Source organism: Schistocerca nitens, chromosome 11 (assembly GCF_023898315.1).
Source record: "Schistocerca nitens isolate TAMUIC-IGC-003100 chromosome 11, iqSchNite1.1, whole genome shotgun sequence".
NCBI classification, from domain to species: domain Eukaryota; kingdom Metazoa; phylum Arthropoda; class Insecta; order Orthoptera; family Acrididae; genus Schistocerca; species Schistocerca nitens.
In genome coordinates this window covers 53,860,162-53,882,237 of record NC_064624.1, presented here as the reverse complement: position 1 = coordinate 53,882,237, position 22,076 = coordinate 53,860,162, and the positions used below count along the sequence as shown (strand labels likewise).

General features: G+C 41.5%; 1 protein-coding gene across 7 annotated transcripts in view; it reads left to right on the top strand.

Annotated features, from left to right (window-relative positions):
- The window catches only part of LOC126213228 (zinc finger protein 99-like), a 112,472-nt gene that overhangs the window by 18,907 nt on the left and 71,489 nt on the right, over positions 1-22,076 (top strand). For 6 of the 7 annotated variants that reach the window (XM_049940875.1, XM_049940874.1, XM_049940877.1 and 3 more), the window contains exon 3: positions 14,909-15,001. In XM_049940875.1, coding sequence (XP_049796832.1) covers positions 14,909-15,001 — 93 coding nt within the window. Of the gene's footprint in view, positions 1-14,908; positions 15,002-21,124; positions 21,441-22,076 lie in introns of those variants that run through there. The other variant, XR_007541109.1, reaches the window with a different exon arrangement.

Below are 22,076 nucleotides of genomic sequence, written 5' to 3'. Positions count from 1 at the left end.
CTCCCCCCCGCTCCCTCTCTCCCCCCCGCTCCCTCTCTCCCCCCCGCTCCCTCTCTCCCCCCCGCTCCCTCTCTCCCCCCCGCTCCCTCTCTCCCCCCCGCTCCCTCTCTCCCCCCCGCTCCCCCCTCCGTCTCCCCCCCACCCCACTCCGTAGCTGGCAGTGGTGCATTCCATGAAGGTGATGTGCAAAGGCAATGTTAACAGCCACAATATGATGAGCAGACACTGAATCCAGTCAAAGACAGTGTGCCACAGCAGTAGGAAACTGGAGCAGAATAAGGAAGCATCTAAATTCCCCAGTCATTCTCACTTAATACAACCACATGACCTTATTACTTAGGCAGATCAATGGAGACTTCAGATGATTCTCTTCAAAAACTTGGTCTAAGGCTAAACATGGTCTCACTTAAATCAGTGTTAAGGATTACCAAATCATTGAATCCACTGCTGAATGTGGGGAACTGAATTGCAAGAACAAGTGTCTCCAGTTGCTGGACATTACCCTAATCCCTTCAAAGGCAACACAACAAGGTATTAAGTCATGCAACACAATCCAAATCAGGCAATTTTTCAGATGAGGAAGCTCCTTGCATACTTCAACTGAGAAGAACCAATAGCAAATTCAAACAGCCAAGACCACACCAATGTTCCATCTTATGTTAACACCTGTGCCTCCAACTATTAAATTGACAAAATGTTTAAAAGGCTACCAATCACTCCATCCCATTAAGTTCAGCTGAATGGCAAATACTGTGTATGATTCCTGTGTGGCTCCATCATGGCCCCTGGCACCACAAACTCCAAGCCAAAAGAAGTGACACATGCCAGGTGTGGAGTGGGAATTCAAAGAGGTAGCCTTCCATGGGTCAGGTAGTAGTAATAATAAAATCATTGTTATTATTTGTACTAGCATATTAGTGTTATTGTAGACAGTTAAGTAATACAAAGATCATTAGTAACAACATGGTGCTGTATTCTTACTGTCTTCTGCCAAGCATCTCTCCTAGGCATCCTCTCCGCATACACCATGTTGCTTCATTGTTTCGTCAATACTCTTTCTGAAAGTTAAGTGACCTACTGTGTTTCTATCATTAAGATGATTTCCAATCAAAAACTATTCTTTGGCTACTAATTATCTAACATTCTCGACACTATCACTATTTCATTTGTTCTCATTCCAGCACTTAGTTAAACATAATTATTTTTTTTTGTCTTGATATGTTGTACTCCTTCATAAATAATGTTTCCAGAACTTTGTCTTGTTTTGAGATCAACATGTAAAACCCATAGTCCTGATCCATAGAATAGGACTGGTTTAGCCTGTAGCCTACACTCTTTCCTTACTGTTAGAAATGTGCTTGTCACACCAAAAGGAATTCATAGTAGTAAATAGTGTGCCAAGGCTGTGTGTGCCAAGGCTGTGTGTGGGTGTGTAATAATTTTGTCAGAAGTAAGTGTTCAGTAAAACAAAAAGTTTTGATGTAAATGTTCTAGATGTTTTATGATTCTGACTGTAAAAGTGGAATGGGTGATGAGGCACTTGACAGTCAAGTTCCGGCTCCACCACTTAGGTTGTGTACACTGTATTGTTTCACTTGATATGAACAACATTGATTTTAATGTTTCCGACCATAGCGGGGTTACTTTATGTGATTGCACTACCATTATATGCATACGAAGATTATGAAACTAGAAAATATGATTGAAAATAATAGCATATGGAGAAGACTGAAGTGCAGGATAATGAATTTTGAAGATGTTGCCAATAATCAGTTGCACAATTTTTTGCTGCGTCCAATTGAAATGTGCCAAAGTGAATTTGTCATCCAGAATTTCAGTCAGAAGAGAACACTTGCCCTGAATTACTATTTATTTCTTAAGAAGTATGACATATGTGATACATTTATGTAATATGTGGGGACTGTAACTGCTTAAATGCACTCCTTACAATTTATTTTTACCATAGGCTCAGGTTTATCTATCCAGCATGAATAAGAGGAGGGTGTGAATAAAGAGGTAACTTTAGAATTTTTGTGAATATATGGAATCGAGCATTGCTGAGTTGTCGTGAAAATCATGAGATGGTTGACAGTTGTCTACTCAGTTTAGCAGTCCTGTTTTTACTTTAGGGTACAGATGACAAGACTAACAGTATTATAGTCTGGTTCAAATAGCTCTGAGCACTATGAGACTTAACATCTGAGGTCATCAGTCCCCCAGAACTTAGAACAATTAAAACCTAGCTAACCTATGGGCATTACACACATACATGCCTGAGAAAGGATTCGAACCTGCGACCATAGCGGTCGTGCGGTTCCAGACTGAAGTGCCTAGAACTGCTCGGCCACACTGGCCGGCAATTATAGTATGCCCCAGGTTGGAAACAAGGAAAAAGGTAAAATAGAATACTTTTTACACTTTACTCTATATAGGTTTAAAAATTCTTTGATCAGGAGAACTAGTTTAGCCTCTGAATTTGTAGAATTGCTTCTTTACATTATGAACACAAATAAGAATTACATGGTATTACATTGATGAAGTTATGTGAAAATTGATTTAAAGTCCAAGTTGCAAGCCATGATTCCCTGCTTTAATGAACACTTCCCTTGATGGTTCCGTCTATCTGAACTCCGGAATTGAATGTTTTTATTTGTCATGTGATACTGCTGTGACAATAACAAAATTATTCAAGGAAAATCTACACAAACCAGTGCAGAAGTAGCAGGTGATTTTAACCTACCATGTAGAGACTAAGATGTCTGTGCATGCATTGCAGGTGGTATGGACAGGCAGTCTTGTGACACACTTTTGAACAGTTTTCTGAAAGCTATTGCGAGCTGCTAGTTTGGCAGTCCACACATAATTGGAATACTTCAGAGTTCATAGCTATGAACAGGTTTGTCTTTATAGATGGTATCAGTATTGAGTGGGGTTAGCAATCATGATGCCAGCACAGCAACAATGGTAAATTAACTCAATGAGTCCTTAAAGAAGGCTAGGAGAATAGATTTGCTAGAAAGAGCAGATAAGCAAGCACTAGGATCCCATTTAGACAGTGAGTGAAGGTCATTTAGTTCCAACATGTACATAGAGGAATATGGACAAACATTAAATGGACTGTAAGTCACACACTGAATAAGTACATGCTGAGTAACAGGATTACAGACAGAAAAGCACCTGTGTGGTTTAATTACAAAATTCAGAAAACATTAAGGAAGCAGACTGTTGTACCCTCAGTTCAAAAAGTACGTATGGTGATGACAGGCAAGAGTCACTGGAAGTTCATGTGTGTGTAAAAAGATCGATGCGAGGAACATAAAAGTATCATCATCACCATACTTTAGCAACAGATTTTACTGAGTGCATAAGACATTTGTGGTTCTAAATAAAATCACTGAGGGGGTAGAAGGCTGCTATCCACTCACTCATTGACTAGCCTGGTGTGGCCTAGGAGGAAGGCAGAAGGAAAGCTGGAGTTTTAAAGTTTGTGCAGGAGGATCATACAAACATATTGTTGTTTGACTGTCACACAGACTCCTGCATTGGAGACACAGTAATAGGCTCCTTGGTGTAGAGAAACAACTGGAAGAGTTGAAAACAAAATAGTTGCCATGTCCAAACAGAATCACAAATCAGTTCTCCTGAGAGTACTCTACTGCATTGGCCCCTTACTTAACTTGCATTTATTCCAAATTGCTCACCTAGTACAGAGACCAAGGCAGCTGGGAAAAAGTGCAGGGGGCATCTGCATATAAGAATGTTAAAACAACGTACCTGCAAAAATACAGATTAATATCCTTAACATTTATTTGCTCCAGTGTTCCTGAACATATTCTGAATTGAAATATAACAAACCTCTTTGAAAGAGAAAAGTGTGTCCCCACAAATCAGCATGGATTTTGAAAGCCTCATTTGTGGAATACTCCCCTTGGCATTCTGTCACATTACATCCTGCAAACCATTGAAGAATGTCAACAGGCTAGGTTCCACATTCCTACTTTTCATAAAAGCATATAGAAACATATGGAATCAAAATGAATATTTCCATGTTTGACTAGTTACTTGTCGCATAAGTATTTTAAGTATAGTTATATGTTTGCAACAAAAAATATTAAATCTGGGAATCTTACCTTCACTAGTGCTTGAGGGATTACAACCAATTGCAGGTGCTTTCTTTCATTGCACAAATTTAATCAATATTTGTTCTTTCTCTTCCTATTGTCTTTACTTTTCTGACACGCCCACCCCAGAGCTGTCATTTCAGTGTACATCCATGCCTTGCTAAATATGTCAAGGGTTCCTACTTCAGGTTTCAGCCAGCTTTCAGTTCCAAAAATAATTTTGTTATGACAACTTTCCAAGAGGGCATTAAGTTCAGGAACTGCAAATATGCCAAGAATTTTTTAAAAAAATTGTCAGTCGAATGGCCTCTACTTTGTATGCAGTCTGATTCAACCCACAACAATGTGGACACACACTCAGTGTGGTATTCCTCCTCTCACTATGCCATTACAACCAACTCTCACTCAGTGCTCAGGTGCATCACTGCGTCTGAAAACACCACCACACACTGTGAGCATAAGGTGATTGGCTACAGATTCCTGGTATCTTCTTCGTGTGTGTGTGTGTAAAGTATGCTTATGTTTCAGTAGGTAATTGTGCATCCCTTACAGTGCTCTTCTGGTGTGTCACAGCCAGCAATTTGAACCTTTCTAGGCTGAAACAAGCAGTTGCTGGCCATTCAAAACATACAAGAGACAACTATGCAACAGACTGCATGAATCTTATTTATTACAGTTTTCTAAATGCGATTTACATCTTGGAAACACATTCATGGCCTTTATGTAGGGACCCTACCATTTTCCACTGAATAACATAGGTCACAGATTATGTAGTGGAGATCACAAAATCAATAAAGGGTCTGATATAAGCCTTAAACTTGACTCCAAATTAGGTGATAGCTCATCCACAGCTTGACATGCCTCATAATCAGGTAGAACTAACTAGGAACCAAAGGGATTCATAAAAGTTGACAAAATTTAATAGGTAAACTAAATACTTTGTAAATGCACTTTTGGCCACTTGTCACACAGGTGCTGTTCCACACTGAGCTAGGTTTTCAGCAGATGCATGTCAGTCACAAGGCAGTGGCAGCTACACCAGGTTGAAGATGAACCACAAAATGGGTAAATTAGGGCAAGGCTCTTACTTTCCCACAAAGAAGCAAAAGCTAAATACAGATTGAGAAAATTTTACAATATTTGGTTCTACATAGATACACACACTAAAAGAAAATTCTTTGCACAAAGATATTCATGCACCTGCTGATACTGCTACTTCAGAAGTGCTGTACTTGTTCTGCACGTTATATGACTCAATAGTTTTCTTTTTACAGCAAATGCGATGAGAATCTTTCAGTTGAGTGGCCTCAAAAATAAATTTGTTGTGTCACTAGTGTTGTAAGGATAAATTTCTGATAATAGATATGGTGGATGCAGAGAAAGTCCACCCATGAGGTAAGAGATTTCAGAAAAATCATGGAAGAACAAATATGGATGTAACAAGAGAGAAATTGCTCTTAACTTCGATAGCATACCTAGACATTCACTGAGAGCCAAAATTGTACAGAGTGTGGCTGTTTCATTAGACCATTTGACTAGGAAAAGTGATGGAGAGTAAACCAGCTGTGAATTTATACCCTGCTGCACATAAAGCAGTTGGTCACTGGTTTTTATGTCAAAGGCCATTCCTTGTGCCTGTTCAGCATAGTGGACAATTTTTCACTTTGGGTTGTGTGTGTTCAGCTGGCATATGCTTATTGCTTTCTGTGACATCTGAATGATTGCAAGTGGTGCAAACAAAACCACGATATTTTAATTTGTGCAAATGTAGAACAAATTCACAATTAAATTCAAATGTAAAATAAGTAAATTTATAACTGATAAGGCCTCCATAATTCACCACATCACTGCTATGACTGTGATATTGGAGTGAAGCAGTAAGTTGACATGATATCTTACTTGTTTTATATTTTGTACCATAATGATATGCCATTGTTTCACAAAATGGAGGATCTTTTAATTAAGGAAAACCAGTTGACTACTTGGCTTCACCTGGTTGTGCATTTACTGCAATTATAACCTCCCCCCCCCCCCCCATTCTCTGTTCAACTCCTCAACTCCATTCTCTATGTCCGCCCAGGCAGTTTTTCAGAGTACACACTTGGCTACTGCAGGTTCCCACCCTGTGTAGCATTACTTCCTTTCTGTGCTGCAAGTTTACACTTCCATACCATGGGTCCTTGCCTCCCCCCCCCCCCCCACCACCTCTCCATTGGATGGTTTTCATGGTGCGGACCCTGCTTGGGTGTAATTTATGACTGCGACTCGAGTTTCCACTTCTGGCATTAACTACAACTTTTCATTAAATAAATGTGTGCTCTCCATTGTTAGGTTTGACCTGCCACCAATTTTCCAAACTATCCATAAATGCAAATCATGCAGCGAACTAAATGCAGTGTATGCTCCAGCTTTGCACCCTTATCTTACACCCAAAACCAATAACAGTAACCATCCCATTGTGGTGCGTCTTCAAATACCTGCATGGTGGTTGCTCCCTGACTGCACAGGGGTTGCTCTGTTGGTGCCTGAGCTGAAAACTCCACATGTATGCCAAGGAGTATGAGCTCATCATGACGGGAATGCGGACTCAAAGGAGTGGATTACTAATCAGGTAGCCATTGCTGAGTCTGTGTGGCACCCACGGGGAGAGCCCTCATTTGTGGTCGGTGGTGTCATGGCTACAAATGAAGCAGATGATGGTATCTCATACTGGTGGCCATGTAGCCCCAGTAGTCTCTACAAAAGGGAAGTTGTCTTTCAATGCAAGCAGATATGATCGTGAAAATTTCCCTTCTCTGGCTGTGCTGTGGTGGGAATATAGGGCTAAGCGGCAAGCTGAAAAATACTCCCCCCGGTGCTTAGTTTGCACAAGGACTGATGGGGATTGTTCTTGGCCACAAAGCCTTAATTACTTGTAGAAACTACAGAGGACAAGTTTGGCAAAGTTGCAGCTATCCCTAAAACGAGGAGTGGATTAATTTTGATCGAAACAGCATCCACTGCCCAAGCACAAGCACTGCTTGCTTGTAACAGGCTTGATGATGTACCAGTGACTGTCACTTCCTTTAACAGTCTTCATACAGGGCAGGGCATCAATTTCCACGGAGACCTGCTCTTAAGATCTGTTGATGAGCTACGTGCCAACTTGGAGTGACAGGGCTCCAAAAGACAATAGGGTTGCTACCAGTGCCTTCATCTCGGCCTTTGAGGGCGATACATTGGCTGAAAAGGTCAAGGTGATGGTGTACCGATGAGATGGGAAATGGTATGCGCACACCCCACCTACCTTCCCCATCTAGTGCTTGTAGTGCCAGAAATTTGGGTGCAGTCTTTGCATTGCAGCACTAGCCCCATTTGTAGATTGTGGACATGTACTGTATGTAAAAGCCTCTTGTTCCCCTCCCCCAACTGTATCAACTATGGAAAACGCCACACTCTTTGCATCAGTTTACACTATTTTCCAGAAAGAAAAGAAAATACAAGAATACAAGAATCAGGACAAACTTACTGACAAAGAGGCCAAAAGGAAGTGCAAGCAGTTGCAGCCAGCATGTACAACAATGTCATGTGCTACAGCTAGAAAGTCATCTTCCCTTTGCCGATGGTACTCTTGCCTGATACACTTTCTACTGTGGGCCTTCGGGGTTGCTCAACTGTGCCTGCCCCCCCTCCCCCGATGGTTTTGGGGCTCCCCTTTTGCTGCTTTCCCCCCACCTACTTTGTGATCTTCGCACCAGGGACATTAGTCCCCACCCCCCAGTCAGGTGAATAACCAACTTCTGGCTTCTCTTGCAAGGAATGGGCCCTTTGGGACACTTCCTTCCCAGGGTTTTGCTGGTCTACAGCTGGACACCAGCCAGTGACTGAAGGAGCCACAGGCTGCTGGTAGCAGATCTTCACAGTCACCGTATTTATCTGAAACTGTTTCAGTGAAGCCCTCCCAATCATCAAAATCCTCTAAGGAGAGGAGAGACAAGATGTCCACCAAGAAGCAGGACCTTCCAGTGGCCTCCACCCCAGCAGATCCTGCCTGTTCAGCTTCTGTGGCGGAGGCAGAGATTTTGGTGGTACTTGAAGCTCCGATTCAAACCACACAATGTAATCCAGAATGGAGTCTGCAGATATGTTCTGGACACTATATATAGTGAACTTTCGCCTCTTGATAAAGCTTTGGAGGCTGTGGCTGTTACAGTAAGGTTGTTTCAGGGTAGTATCGTCTGCAGTGTTTACCTCCCTCCTGATGAAGTGTCTCATGACATACTGTTTGGATTGGTTTCTCAGCTCCCCCTATCTTTCTTAATCTTGGGCAATTTCAATGTCCATAACCCTTTGTGGGGTGGAACCATGATCACTGGCAATGACGAAGACCTTGGAAACTTACTGGCAAAACTTGGCCGTTGCCTATTAAATACTGGTACCTCCCACACACATCAGTGTGGCACATAGGGCTTTCTTGGCCACTGACCCTTCAATTTGCAGCCCTTGTCTTCTCCCATCTGTCCACTGGGGAATTCATGATGACTTGTGTGGTAGCGACCACTTTGCAATCTTCCTGTCCCTCTGTCAGCATCACTACCCTAGATGACTGCCTAGATGGGCTCTCAACTTTGCTGACTGGATTGCTTTTGCCTCTGCTGTCTGCCCTGACTCCCCACCACATGGAGACCTCGATGAGGCAGTCCAGAATATAATTACAGCCATTCGTTAGGCAGCTGATACAGCAATCCCCTGTTCTTCAAGCCTGCTGTGGCAGAAGAGAATACCTTGGTGGTCATCAGAAATTGCAGAGGCCATTAAAGATAGCTGGCAGACTCTCCACCACCGTAAGTGGCACCCATTAATGGAGCATCTCATTGACTTTAAATGACTTCATGCTCGGTTCTGCCACCTCACAAAACAATGTAACGAAGAATGCTGGGAGCAGTATGTTTCAACCATCAGACCACATACCTCTCCTTTGCAGGTTTGGCGTAAGATCAGACACCCCTATTTATACTAGGTGCTATTAATTTTAATGGCACTGTCTCCACTGACCCAGATGCCGTTGCCAAACATTTTTCTCTGTATTACGCTCGAGTTGCAGCATCAGAGAATTATCAACCCGTCTTTCGTGTTCCCAAGCAGTGGGTGGAGCAAAAGCAATTATCTATCACTATATGCCACCTGGAGCCATATAAAGTTCCTTTCAGTGAGTGGGAATTCATCAGTGTCCTTGCCTTCTGCCCTGATACAGCCCCAGTGCCGGGTCCCATCCACAACCAAATGATCAAGCACCTATCAGTGGATTGTCAGCATCATATCCTTGCCATCTTTAACTGCATCTGGACTGAGGGCCAGTTCTCATTGCAATGATGAGAAAGTATCATTGCCCCAGTGCTGAAACTGGGTGAGTGCCATCTAGAGATTGGCAGTTATTCTTCAGTAAGTTTCACCAATGCTTTCTGTAAGTTGGTTGAATGTGCAGTGAACTGGTGGCTATGTGGTTCCTTGAGTCTTGAGGTCTTGTTGCTCTGTCCCACAGTGGTTTTCACCAAGGTGTTCTCCTACTGCTAATTTGGTTACCTGTAATGTGCCATCTAAACAGCTCAGTGTCAATGCATTATAGCGATTTTCATCAACCTGCAAAAGGCATATGACACCACAAGGTGACACCATAGCTTTCCTACATTACATGAGTGGGTTCTCGGTCTCATTCCCAATTTTTATCCAGAATTTCTTGTCACACTGTATATTCTGAGTTCAAGTTAGTTCTTCCCCCACCACCACCATATACAAGAGAATGTGATCCCACAGGACTCTGTACTGAGTGCCCCTGACTGTCTAATAGCTGTCAATGATTACCAGCAGCTGTGAGGTCCTCAGTATCATCCTCCTTTTATGCTGACTACTTTCGCCCTTACTATTGCTTGTCTAGTGTGGGTGTCACTGAATGTAGACTGCAAGGCACTATATGAAAGGCACAGTTGTGGGCGCTCACCAATAGCTTTTGGTTTTTTGGTTTTCTGCTACCAATACTCATGTCATGGACTTCTGTTGATGTCATATGATTCATTCACAACCAGACCTTTATCTTGATGACCAACCACTCATTGTGGCAGGGACATATTGCTTTTTAGCACTGGTCTTCATTTTTCATCAGTGTAAGTGAAAGTGCTCGCTGCACCTCGGTACACTTCGCTGCTTGAGTAACACCAGTTGGGGTGCAGAGTACTCTACCCTTCCTCAGTTTTACAAAGCCTGATACAACCCTGTCTTGAATGTGGGAGTCTGGTGTAAGGTTCAGCATTGCACTCACTACTGTGGATACTGGATCTGATACACCACTGAGGAAGTTGGTTTGTAACAGGAACCTTTTGAACTAGCCCTGTGAACAGGTTACTCATGGAGGCTGGGGCCCGTCCATTGTGTATCAGGCGCCAACAGCAGTTTCTCAATTATGCTACCCACGTTTGCAAGTCCACTAAGCATCTAAACTACCGTCCCCCTCTTTCCAAACACTGAAATCCATCCTCCACAATGGCGGCCCAGATCAGGGATTGTGATCACAATCCACATCCTGTCCCTCTCCTCTGAAATCCAGTGTTTCTGTTTTCAAATCTCCTCTGGGCCCACTCATATACATCCCTGTAGGGATACCCCTAAACCACAGCTTCATCTTGACCTATCACAAGGTCCAAAAGACATGATACCTCCTGATCAATTTTTCTCCAGCCTTGGTGCACCCGTGGGTTTGGGCGCTAATGACCTCAGTAGTTGAGCACCCTTCAACCCAAAAAAAAACAAAAAAAAAAAAACAACCCTGGGGTTGAGAAGTAGTCTGTACTGATTGCTTGATGATTGCTGATCACATGGCCTTTGCTTACACTCATTTGTGTCAAACTGAGCTGCCTTCCTTGCCAACATTTGTAGTCTTTTCGCTGCAGAGTTGGTAGCTATCTCTTGTGCTCTTGACCATATCTTTTCCTGCATCAGTGGCTCCTTACTAATCTGCAAAGACCCCTTGAGCACTTTGAAAGATCTCGACCAATTTTACCCTCACCATCCCTTGGTCATTGCTTTCCAGTATGCCCTTGAACAATGCGGATGGTCAGTGATCATTGTCTTGACCCCGGATCAGGTTGGGATCCCAGGGAATAAGCTTGCTGGTAGCTTAAACTAGCTCAAGCAATCACTATTCTGGAAACAGACCTCTGATTGGTGTTACACTATCAAGTTTTAGGAATGTGGAATATGCAATGGATCACTCTGACTTCACCAAACTACCAGTGATAAAGGAGACTGTGAATCTATGGCGGTTCTCGATGCAGGCCTCTGACAAGGATTCTACCTTCCTTTGCCAGCTCCACATTAGCCATACCTGGCTGACTCACGGTCATATCTTCCACCTTACTGTTCGGGTTCCCATTCAATAGTGGTCCACATTTTGCTGGACTGTCCCAACCTAGCCACCGGTGGTGGAATCTTAATCTTCTGCACTCGCTACCTGTGGTGGTAGGAGACGATGCCCCAGTGGCTGATGTAGTTTTACATTTCGGCACTGTCTTTAAGGGAGGGACTTTGCCGTCTGCACATCTCTTAAAAATTTATTTGCTTGGCACCGGTAGTGCTAAGTCAGATTACTTGGCTTGTCGCCGGCCGCTTTCCACCTTCCTGTTGATGACAAGCTTCAAACACATTGACTTTTGCATGCTTTAATTTTCCGGAAATCCTGTATTTTGCTGTATTGTTCCCAAACCCCTTCTCTGCAAGTTCGACAGTGTTATAATAATTATCCATGCAGAGGTGATGCCATTTTCCATCAGAAGGTGTCAATAGTTCCATCACTGTTTTTGCCAAAGGCTGTCCAGCACTGGAATATATCTTGAATGAGGAAATGTATCCCGTATTTGAATCACACAGCATCCGAATGAATATGCCGTATTTCGTAATTTTCGACAGATTGTAAACTTTAAAATTTAACCGTCCATGCCACGGTATCATTCCTTCGTCAATTGAGATGTTTTGACTTAGATTAAATGTTTCTTTAAACTTTTTGGAAAGATACTCAATTACGAATTGCACTTTGACAAGCCGGTCGGCATTATCTTGTTTGTTGCTGCTATCAGAAAAATGTAAGAATGATATTTGTCTGAATCGGTTGCGGGACATCATTTTGCAAAATATTGGTGTGTCTATCAATGGATTCGTTGACCAATAATCATTGATCCTTGCTTTTGTTTTACAATTCCCGTAAGGATAGCAAGCCCAAACCATTTTCTAAGTTCAGGTCCCGTAACGTCAACAAATTTGGCATTTTTAAAATCCAGTTTCCCTCTATTGCAATTTTGACTGTAGTACTTCTTGGTTTCATTGTTAATATATTGAAATAGATCGTTCCCAGTATATAATTCTACGATATACTCAACCCTCTGTGTATCTTTGGGAAATATGTTTGGACCCGGGATCGTTAATTTATTATTGGTCCTTGGTAAATCAAAGTCTGACCACTGTGCACTGTCTTCTTCGTCTGATTCAGCTGAATCAGTTGGCAACCATAGCATTCGCTGAATTCTTCTTGGACGTATTTCGCTATCTTCCTAAGATTCTGCTTCACTTTCAGTTTTTTGATATCCAATGTCTTCTTCCCAATCAGCCAAGTCATCTGGAACGTCACACGAGACGTCTGCACATTCATCGTAAGTCACCCTATTGTCTCTTTCATCCACCATGATGAAAGAGCACAAGTACTTATAAAAACAAAACACTTGTAGATGTGCGTAACTTATTGTTACCTAAACAAAACACCAACAGACTGCAAAAGATATTAAAGTGCTGCCGCCAGCCACTGCGCGATACTATGCTCATGACACCACTGTGGTGTCACCGGCCACTGAGCGATAATATGCAGATGACACTACTGTGGCAGTTGCCGGGTGTTAACTGCTATTTCATGCACAACACCACTGTGGTGTTGCCGGACAGCATAGTGTTAACCTTATTGACCCATAGAGGGGTTGGCAGAAAACCATTCCCGCCTCTGCCCAGTCTAGGCTGTGACAGTCTGAGCTTGGTGGTCTAGCTCGATTCTTACCCTATCTGTTCTTTTCCTCTTCTTCTCCCCCTCTCGCATGGCATGTTACAGTAACTCATCTTTTGTCTCTGTGCTTCTCTTGCCTTGTTTGTGTTTCTAGCCTTTCCTTGGCAGTTTGAGTCGAGTACATCTGGTAAGTGGTGGGGATTGGGAGATGTATGGCCACTCGTTGCATTCTGCTCTCTGTGGCTTCGAGCTGCTCCCTAATTGGGGCATCTTGCCTGTCTTTGTTCCTCTCTGTTTCTTCTTTTTGTCTCTTATCGGCTTTATTGACCTTTTGTAGACCTTTGGTGTTTTCTTCCTTGGGGTTGTGTGTGGATGGCTCTCTCTCTCACCTACAGTCATGTAGACCTGTTTGTTCAAGGGAGAAGGGACAGATTACCTAGTAGTGTGGTCCCTTTAATCTTTCAACCAGCCAACCATCACTGTCCATCTGTTACCCTATCTGTCCATTTGTTTCTGCCACCTCTTTCTATCTGTTGTTCCTCTCCCTCCTCTCTCCACATTATCACGTCCACCTCCATAGGAGATTGCTGGTTCTTACCTTCTTGTACTGTTGTCCAGATGGTAAGTATGTGTACCTAGCTTGGCTGAAGGCAATCCAGTGGTTTAGGAGAGGATATGAAACATACCCACTTCCTTATTGTTTATGGATACCATGTATGCTGATTGCGGCTTAGTACATAAGAACTAATTTCTGAGGATAATGTAGGTGTTAACACAAGCACTGTATTGTGCATGAAGTGTAGTAAGAATCTCATGACATAAATACGGGACATTGAAACTAAATTTTCATGGATGGTGAAAAACTACAACCTAGGGTACCAGCTGTTTCCAAGAATTTTTGTGGACTTCCAGTTGACTCTACTAAGATTTGCTACGTCTTGGCTATTACCAATAGTTTTTTATCAGCCCTTGTAACAAGCATATATTTACTAACCATTGCCCTAGTATTAATTTTTTATGACTGTGCATAAGGAATGCCGTAAATACATATTTGGTATCAATGGAGCAAGGAAGACTTCCTCTTGGTAGTAATGGCCTCTGTGTCATAGTGCTATACCAGAACATTTGGAACTATAGATACTTGTGGGTATATATTTTCGACTTCCCAGTCACTATTCACTCTAGTACTTAAATCATTACTGAAATCTTGGATTGGCTGTATGTAATTCCTTATGGTTTTCCTCCAGTACACAGGACATAAACTTACATTGTTCCCTAAAGAGCAGGCACTGAAAATAGATGGTGACAGAACAACAAGCTGTGTAAATAGCATTAAATTTGATTAATTTTGAGATAATGCATGAAATGCCATATTCATTTGATTAATGACCAAAAAAACCATCTTATTTATTGGTTTACAGCTAGAAGACGACTGGCATCTTTATATTATCTGAGTTTAATTTTGAAATGTTGCCACACACATATAACATCTGTGTATATGGGAGTATTACCACACGGTGCCATTGAAATCAGTGTAGGTTATATGACAGGAATAGAAAATGAAAGTTTTCCAATATAAATATTACTCCATGGCTGTTAGCATAAGGAGAGACATAAGAACTGATTTGGATGCGTTATGACACGTTCTTTCCAAGCGATAAGAATCTGTGCATAGTTGGATGATATTCATAAGAAAGGAATATTGACAGCTGTGTCATATGTACAGAAGTCAGCAAGCATTTATAATTCAGAGATTGTTTTCTTTTTTCAGTGTGCTGAAGATCTATTGGAACTATCTTGGTCCACTGATTTTGTCAAGGAGGATCCTGAAGTAAATGTTGAAGTGAATGTAACTGAGAATATTGTAAGTATTCACATCCCTGAATTATTGCATGCAGTGTGAGGAAAAAAGTGATCTGTTAATTGTGTAGAGTAAAGGACGCATTGCAGTGCAATTTTCACAGATTGTCAGTTTTGTAGAATTTGTTACTGTTTGTAATGGTACAGTATTCTTCTACTCATCCACTTGACTTTCATATTACCTGTTACATGCTGACTTTTAAATAGAGGTGGAATGGGACTGGTGGCTGGGGCTGGTATAATCCTGTTTTCCATGGCCACTGTTGATATCAAACGTATTGTATAATGGCAGTGTGTGATCGATACACTTCACATTTAGACATAGTGTAAACTTTAATCATAGGTCATTTGAGAAATACTCCTTCTTTCAATAACTTGGGACTAATACACTTCAAGTGAATGTTGGAAATTCTTACCTTCTGAGTGAATTGTAGCTATTCATGAGTTTGTCCAACTTTTTACTATTTTGAGAAAAAGTTAATTCATGTTTTATAGATCACACCTGATACTTTGGCCACAACCTGTACATATTGTGGTAGCTTCTGTGGTGCCTGTTGTATTTGTTATAAATTTGTCAGAGAAAAACTCGATGTATGACTTTTGGTGAATGATTGTTCATAGATGAAGCCATATATGACCTCACCATTCAAGTCTTGACAAATCTAAGGAAGGAAGATTACTAGTTGTAATATGCTTTATAATCTTGCTGACGGAAAGAGATGCTCACATTGAAAACATGTCACAGGAATAAAATTAGATGAAGATTGGGGAACATTAAACATACAACTGCAGAAGTTCGGGTACTCGTGCACTCTTGATCTCAGTTCTCTTTAACAAGCTTGCTATGGCTGTAAAAGATTCTTCAGACACTGGAATGTTGGCTTCTTCAGACACTGGACTGTTGGCTTCTTCAGACGCTGGAATGTTGGCTTCTTCAGACGCTGGAATGTCTATTGATTATAGAAGCATACAGATCAAGGAACCAAACTATCATGCTAGGGACAGCTCACACAATATGTAAAGGAGTGTAGCTGATTCACAGCTAACAGGCCAAGACTTGATGTCACAGAGACTCATATTATGCAATTTTAAACAAATTAAAAGGATCCGTTGGCATCACTTGTAGACAGGACAGTAAGTGAAATAGTAGTAGTGTTCTACAAGAAAGGTTTCAAAGAAACGAGATCGCCATGCATAGTAGTCAGAGGTTGCAAATGAAGAGCTCGGCCAAAACAACAAACTGTAGCGTGTCCTAGGGTATACCTGTAGTTGTCAAAGTGGCTGGATTGTAGTTGGTGACCACTTATTGTGAAAATAGAAAAGGCCATACTGGCCTTCATATGCAGCCAGAGATCAGAGGTTTTACAAAATGGCTCCGTGGCACCATGGTCAGAGGTGCATAGTGTCTGCTGCATGGAGTCTTGCTCCCAATGCAAGTGTGCAGAATAGTGTGCTGCCGATTGTGTGGCCTGGAAAACCATATCATGGTTTCCACTGAAATCACTGACGTGTACCCCACTTGTTACACTGAAAGTACACAGTTTAGATTAGTGACCAGAGCAAATCTACAAATAGGATGTGTGATCATAACAGTGATCCTGAGTAGCACATGCAGTTCTGCAGTGAACATTTTAGCTCTGTCAGCTGGAGTGACATGCAGTCTTTGTGGTCTCAGGAACATAAAATGCTAGGGCTTAATAATGATACAGAAAACTAGGGTTGATCATTTTGATGCTGGCACATGGCCAGCAAGATTTTGTATTAGTTGTGGAACTGGGAATTTTATTAGGTAATTGCATGAGAAGCTAGAATAAGTTTTAGTTGCTGTTCTCCTAGGTATCTGATTTACAGTGACCACTGTGGATATTTTCTGAAAACCTGTCCAAACTAGTTCCTACATCAGATGTGTTGTTTCTGCATTGGAAATTTGTTTGCCAGGCTTAATTTTGATGTGCATTCATTGCATATTATTATTTCTGTGTTTTATGGTTTTCTTGATTGTAATTTCTATCGTATGTGAAGATACCATTAGCGAGGAAGATAATAGTAGAAGAGACTCATCACCTAGTGAGGGAAGTCATGAGATTAGATGTTGACATCAAGAAGTTGCATTGATTTTTATCACTTGCATGCTGTTGAAGAGTGATTCTCAGTTGTTTGAATTTCTCCGAAGTTTTGGTGCTATTGTAGGCTGATACAGATGTGCTGCTAAATGAAAGCCCATGTCTTGCATTAAGGTTCCAACAGCTAAATGTCATGATGGGCTGATATGGCAGTGATAGAAAAATCAAATGTGGCGGTTGTTTTGTAATTGTACATGGTTTTAGAGATGTAAGACAGTCTCAGAAATGTTGTTGGTGTTTTTTAAATGCTGGTTATGGCTGTGCCATTCACTTGTTACGTGGTACAATTAAGGGATGAGACTGCTGATGCTTGATTTTTAACATGTAAAGAAATTTGTTCAGCTATAGTGAAGATATGAAAAAATCAGATTCGGAGATGTGATTATTGAGATGGGGAGAATCAGCTTTTTGAACTGTCAGGTATTGCAAGGAAAAGTGTATGGCAAAAATGTGGGTTGGGAGCTGCTGTCCTGTGAAAGAACACAGACAGACTATGCAGTGACTAATTAGAGAACATGTTGAGTATCAGACAGTATTATGTTCAGATAAATGCGAGAGTTAAAACCTTCAGTCAGTTCCAGAAGAACACAGCTAATTGCAGAATAAGGTGTTATACAAAGGAATGATATTGCAAACAGTAAGGTGTGGGGTGAGGTGAGAGAGAACACAAAGTTCTGCAGAGTCATTTGGATGAATGCATGTGGAATGACTATGTAATTAAGCATAAGTATATTTTTCATTTTTACATTCAGTGATTTGGGTCAGTTCCCTTCATATTCTATGTGTAGAGTATTAGGGCATGGTTTTGCTGTTTTGATTGGTTGTAGAGTGGATGAACAGGAATATTTAGTTTCCAGTAGGTATAATGTATCTAAAATCACAGTCCAGTATTATCTTATTTGCCACTCTCTTGTGCTCATCAGAGTATTTTGACTCAGGGATGCAAATTCCACTTAAATTCAGTTTTTAAGTTGAATTGGGTTCAACTTTGGCAATGAGTACACAGCTGATATAATTCCTGTGTAAACGTGTATTAATCCTTTGCTGGAGAAGCAAATGAGAGGCAGGCTGCTGGATTTGTTAATGGTAAGTTTAAACAACACACAAGTGTTGTGGAAATTCTTCAGGAACTCAAATGGAGTAACATTATTCAGAAAATTTAAAGAACTGCTATTTGAGGCTGACTGCCAAACAGTTCTGTTGTCTCCAACATACATTGCATGTACAGACCACGAAGATAAAATATGAGAAATCAGGGCTCTTCTGGAGGCACATACAGTCTTTTTCTTTCATTCTATTCATGAATGGAATGGGACAGGAAGTGGCCAGCAGCAGTGCGGGCTACATGCCGTCACACACCATTAGGCGGAGTATCGATGTACATGGAGATACTAGGTAAATAAGTAGCTGAGTAATGTAGTACGAGCAACAGCGATACTTTCCATAGTAGTTAATGTACATACACATATGTGCAAAATAATCTATTCGCAGTGTGGGTAGATGAGCACTAGTCTCACACAAATGGTTGTCAGTATACTTCACATAAGTAAATTGCTGTGGGAGCTTCTGCCTTTACATTAGCAGTCTGGCTCATTCCACATCCATCCACATCATTTATGGAAAGCAATGTGTAAATAAAAGAATGAAAAACCATCACACACACCATATTTTGCCAGGGTAGAGGTTAGTGTTGAAAGCAAATTGCATTTTATGGAAAATGCAACACATAAAGACAAATTAATGTTACCATATTTTACTAAAAGAAATTATACGTGTATAAGCAATTCCTTACGGTGTTTAAAATCAACACTTTTCACAAGGCTATAACTGTGTCATAAATATATGCAGAATTTGGGTAAGATTTTTACTTCAATACATGGCAGTAAAGCCTTTGTTTACAAAAGAATCATACGATTTAAATGCATGCACATGCAACATTATGGTACTTTTCACAGGTGTGTTTAGGATCAGATTCTTCATTTACTGATCACAAAAATCAATATTCTTTTTAACACATTTAAGCATCCAGATGATAGAATTGATCCATGTATTCACAAACATGTCAGTTTAGGACACTAACTGCAGTTCCCATGTAGTGTCATAGTTCACCCAAAATTGTTGAAAGGGGAGGCACATGGAGCCTTTGACACTCCCACCACTAAAAAGATACTGTACTGTGAGCTGAAGCAAATTTCAAGGTCAGGTCTACAGCCCCTTATAGCTGATCGATCCTTCAGGCAGATCACTGTTAATAAGTGCTCTTTTATACAGGTTCCGATGCAGTGTCACACCATCCAGATACTCTTATTTCTGGTTACTTTCCATCCCTTTTATTTTCGGTCCATCTTTGTGTTTTCTAATATTGTCCACTTTCTTCAGTTTGTTACAGAATTCCCTACTCTTCAGATTCATTTCAGTTTTAGTATCACTTAAGTGTTCCTTCATCACATTACATAAGTTCAATAACAGATCATGATCACCACCAACAAACTTCCAGTTTTCTACAGTACAGCATGTTACCCTTAATATCGTTGTTACTAGTTTTCTGAACAGCAGTTAACTATTATCAAAGTTAATGTTTTTATGTAACTTAATTCCAGCTGCTCTGTCGATTCATTCCATATTTTCTGGTTGATCACCGCCTGGCAAATTGGCTAAATTTCTTGATTCTACTTGATCCTATTGGTTCTCTGCAAGGCACCAGTTATAACTCATTTTATTGCTATTCCAGTTGTTCTTATTCTGGCTCTTTCTCCATTAATGTTCTTCACAAAGTGGCTGGTCATATAATTTGTCACTCAGATATTTCAGCAATCTTATTAATTTCTCATCAGGTTATTTTACATGTTTGCTGATGGCACAGGCATATAAATCAAAGGCCCACTTCAATCTAATGAGGCCTGCAACTGGTTTGAACCTATCAGTTAGTCTTATCCTTCAAGAACTCATTTTATATGATTTGAAGCAATCAGAAATGACCTGCTGCTAGAAGTAGTATATACTACTGGTCATACGCTAAATGAAATGTACTATGTAAAATTCCTTGGTGTCCGCTTGGATTTCAAATTGAAATTGGGTCAAAAACTTGGTAAACTTGTCAAGATTTTAAGGTTGAGCCAGACAGTAGGGGATTCTATTGTTATTTTGTTTCATTCTCTTCCTATGGTCAAGTATTAGCCAGTAGCTTCAGCTGCCTATAATTTTCTTGTCCCAAGAGGTGGTAGCAGCAAGGCAGCACCGAGGTGGGCAGTCTCGATCACGCGCCACCCTCATGTGCTGATGAGGTAACACCGCTTAGCCGAAGCTGGGCAGGCCACACTTCAGAATTTTCCATGCTGCCCCTGCAGATTTCTCGGCTCCGGACCAATCAGGACGGAGGAAGCCGCAAGGCCATGCTGGATGTACCCTACCGACCGTCGGCCGAATGCTCTCTCTGCCCCACACCCAGTAGCCGTTAACGTAATCTTCTCTGCTCAGTGCTGTGACACCAAGGACTATGTTTCTGTAGCTGCCACGCCATTCGGACTTGTCTGAATGGCAGCCACCACTTTTCTTTAACGTCACGTAAGTTTTTGGCAAACTGTTTCCCCCACCACTATGTCTTGGCTCACCCTTGCCTCCCCAGGCCTCACTCTTGTTGCCAATTTGAATTTTTAGTTTATCTACTAATAAATGGCCTCATTCCAAGGAACACTCACTGTCTTGACCACTCCCAACCAAGCCCTACCTGCACAAACTGGTGTCAGAATTAGGATTCTTTCCCATAGTGACGTCGTCACCAATTTAAATTCTTCCAGTGAAAGTATCTTGCCAGTAGCCCCATGCTATAACATCATTAGTACTTCTTTATGGACAGTGAGCCGTAGCAATGGCGGGACACTTCCACTTCATTGCGAGTCTAGTGCCGAGTATTTTACGTGTATAGAATGCGTCAGGTGCCTGCCACATTTGCATCGCACGAGACATAGCTGTGTCAGTAGAAACACACAGGGTATGTGTTGCAGTGATGCGGCCGCCTGAGTCAGAGATAACAGCGAAGCAAGACAGATGTCATCGCGCCATCTGCCGCCGCGTGAAGGGGGTGCAGCCATGTGTCGTGTGAGCCGCCGTCATCGGCCGCCAACACATCTGCCACTGCCTGAGGGTTCAGTAGCAGCCAGCCTGCATCTATGACAGCTGCCAACAATCCTGCCATCCATCACTTGACCACAATGTCGCGGCCGCCAACACGTCATGCCAACTCAACTTCAACGCAAGTCGCAGCATTGCTTCAAAGCTTCAAACGACGTCGCGTGCCGTTGACGGCTGGATTAGGTTATTTTGTGGCCTTTTTTTTTTTTTTTTTTTTTTTTTTTTTTTTTTTTTTTTTTTTTTTTTTGTAACGTTAATTTCATGGTCACTTGAGCCCCTTGATTCTGTAAACATGCCGATGGGAACTCAAGCAATGGAACGGAATACTCTGGGTGAGGCACCTGCCTCACAAGATCTGCTCAAAGCCATCAATACTAGAATGAACTAATTATTCATACAAAACCAAGCGTTAATCGAGCAAAACTGCATCTTGAAGCAGACGCTGGAAGCCAGCGTATGAACTACTCTACCTGTGGCTAGCTCCCCACCTGTAACAACTCTACAACCCATGACACTTAATATTAATTCTGTCACTAATAAAACTACTACAACCTCAGCTAACATGGCAAGTGTAAGGAATTTTCTTGTTACTTCTTTAATTTCCACCCTTTCTGGAAAGTCCAATGAAAATGTGGTTATATTTGTACAGAATATTCGTGATTTGGGTCGTACTTGTGCCTGGCCAGATGATCTATTGGTCACGTAGTCAGATTGAAGTTGACAGGGGAAGCAAGAATGTTCATAGAGACAGTGGACAAATTGTGTGATATGCATGATTTTTGAAGTTTCGGTCCGCAGATTGATTATGCGTTATTCCGACACCAG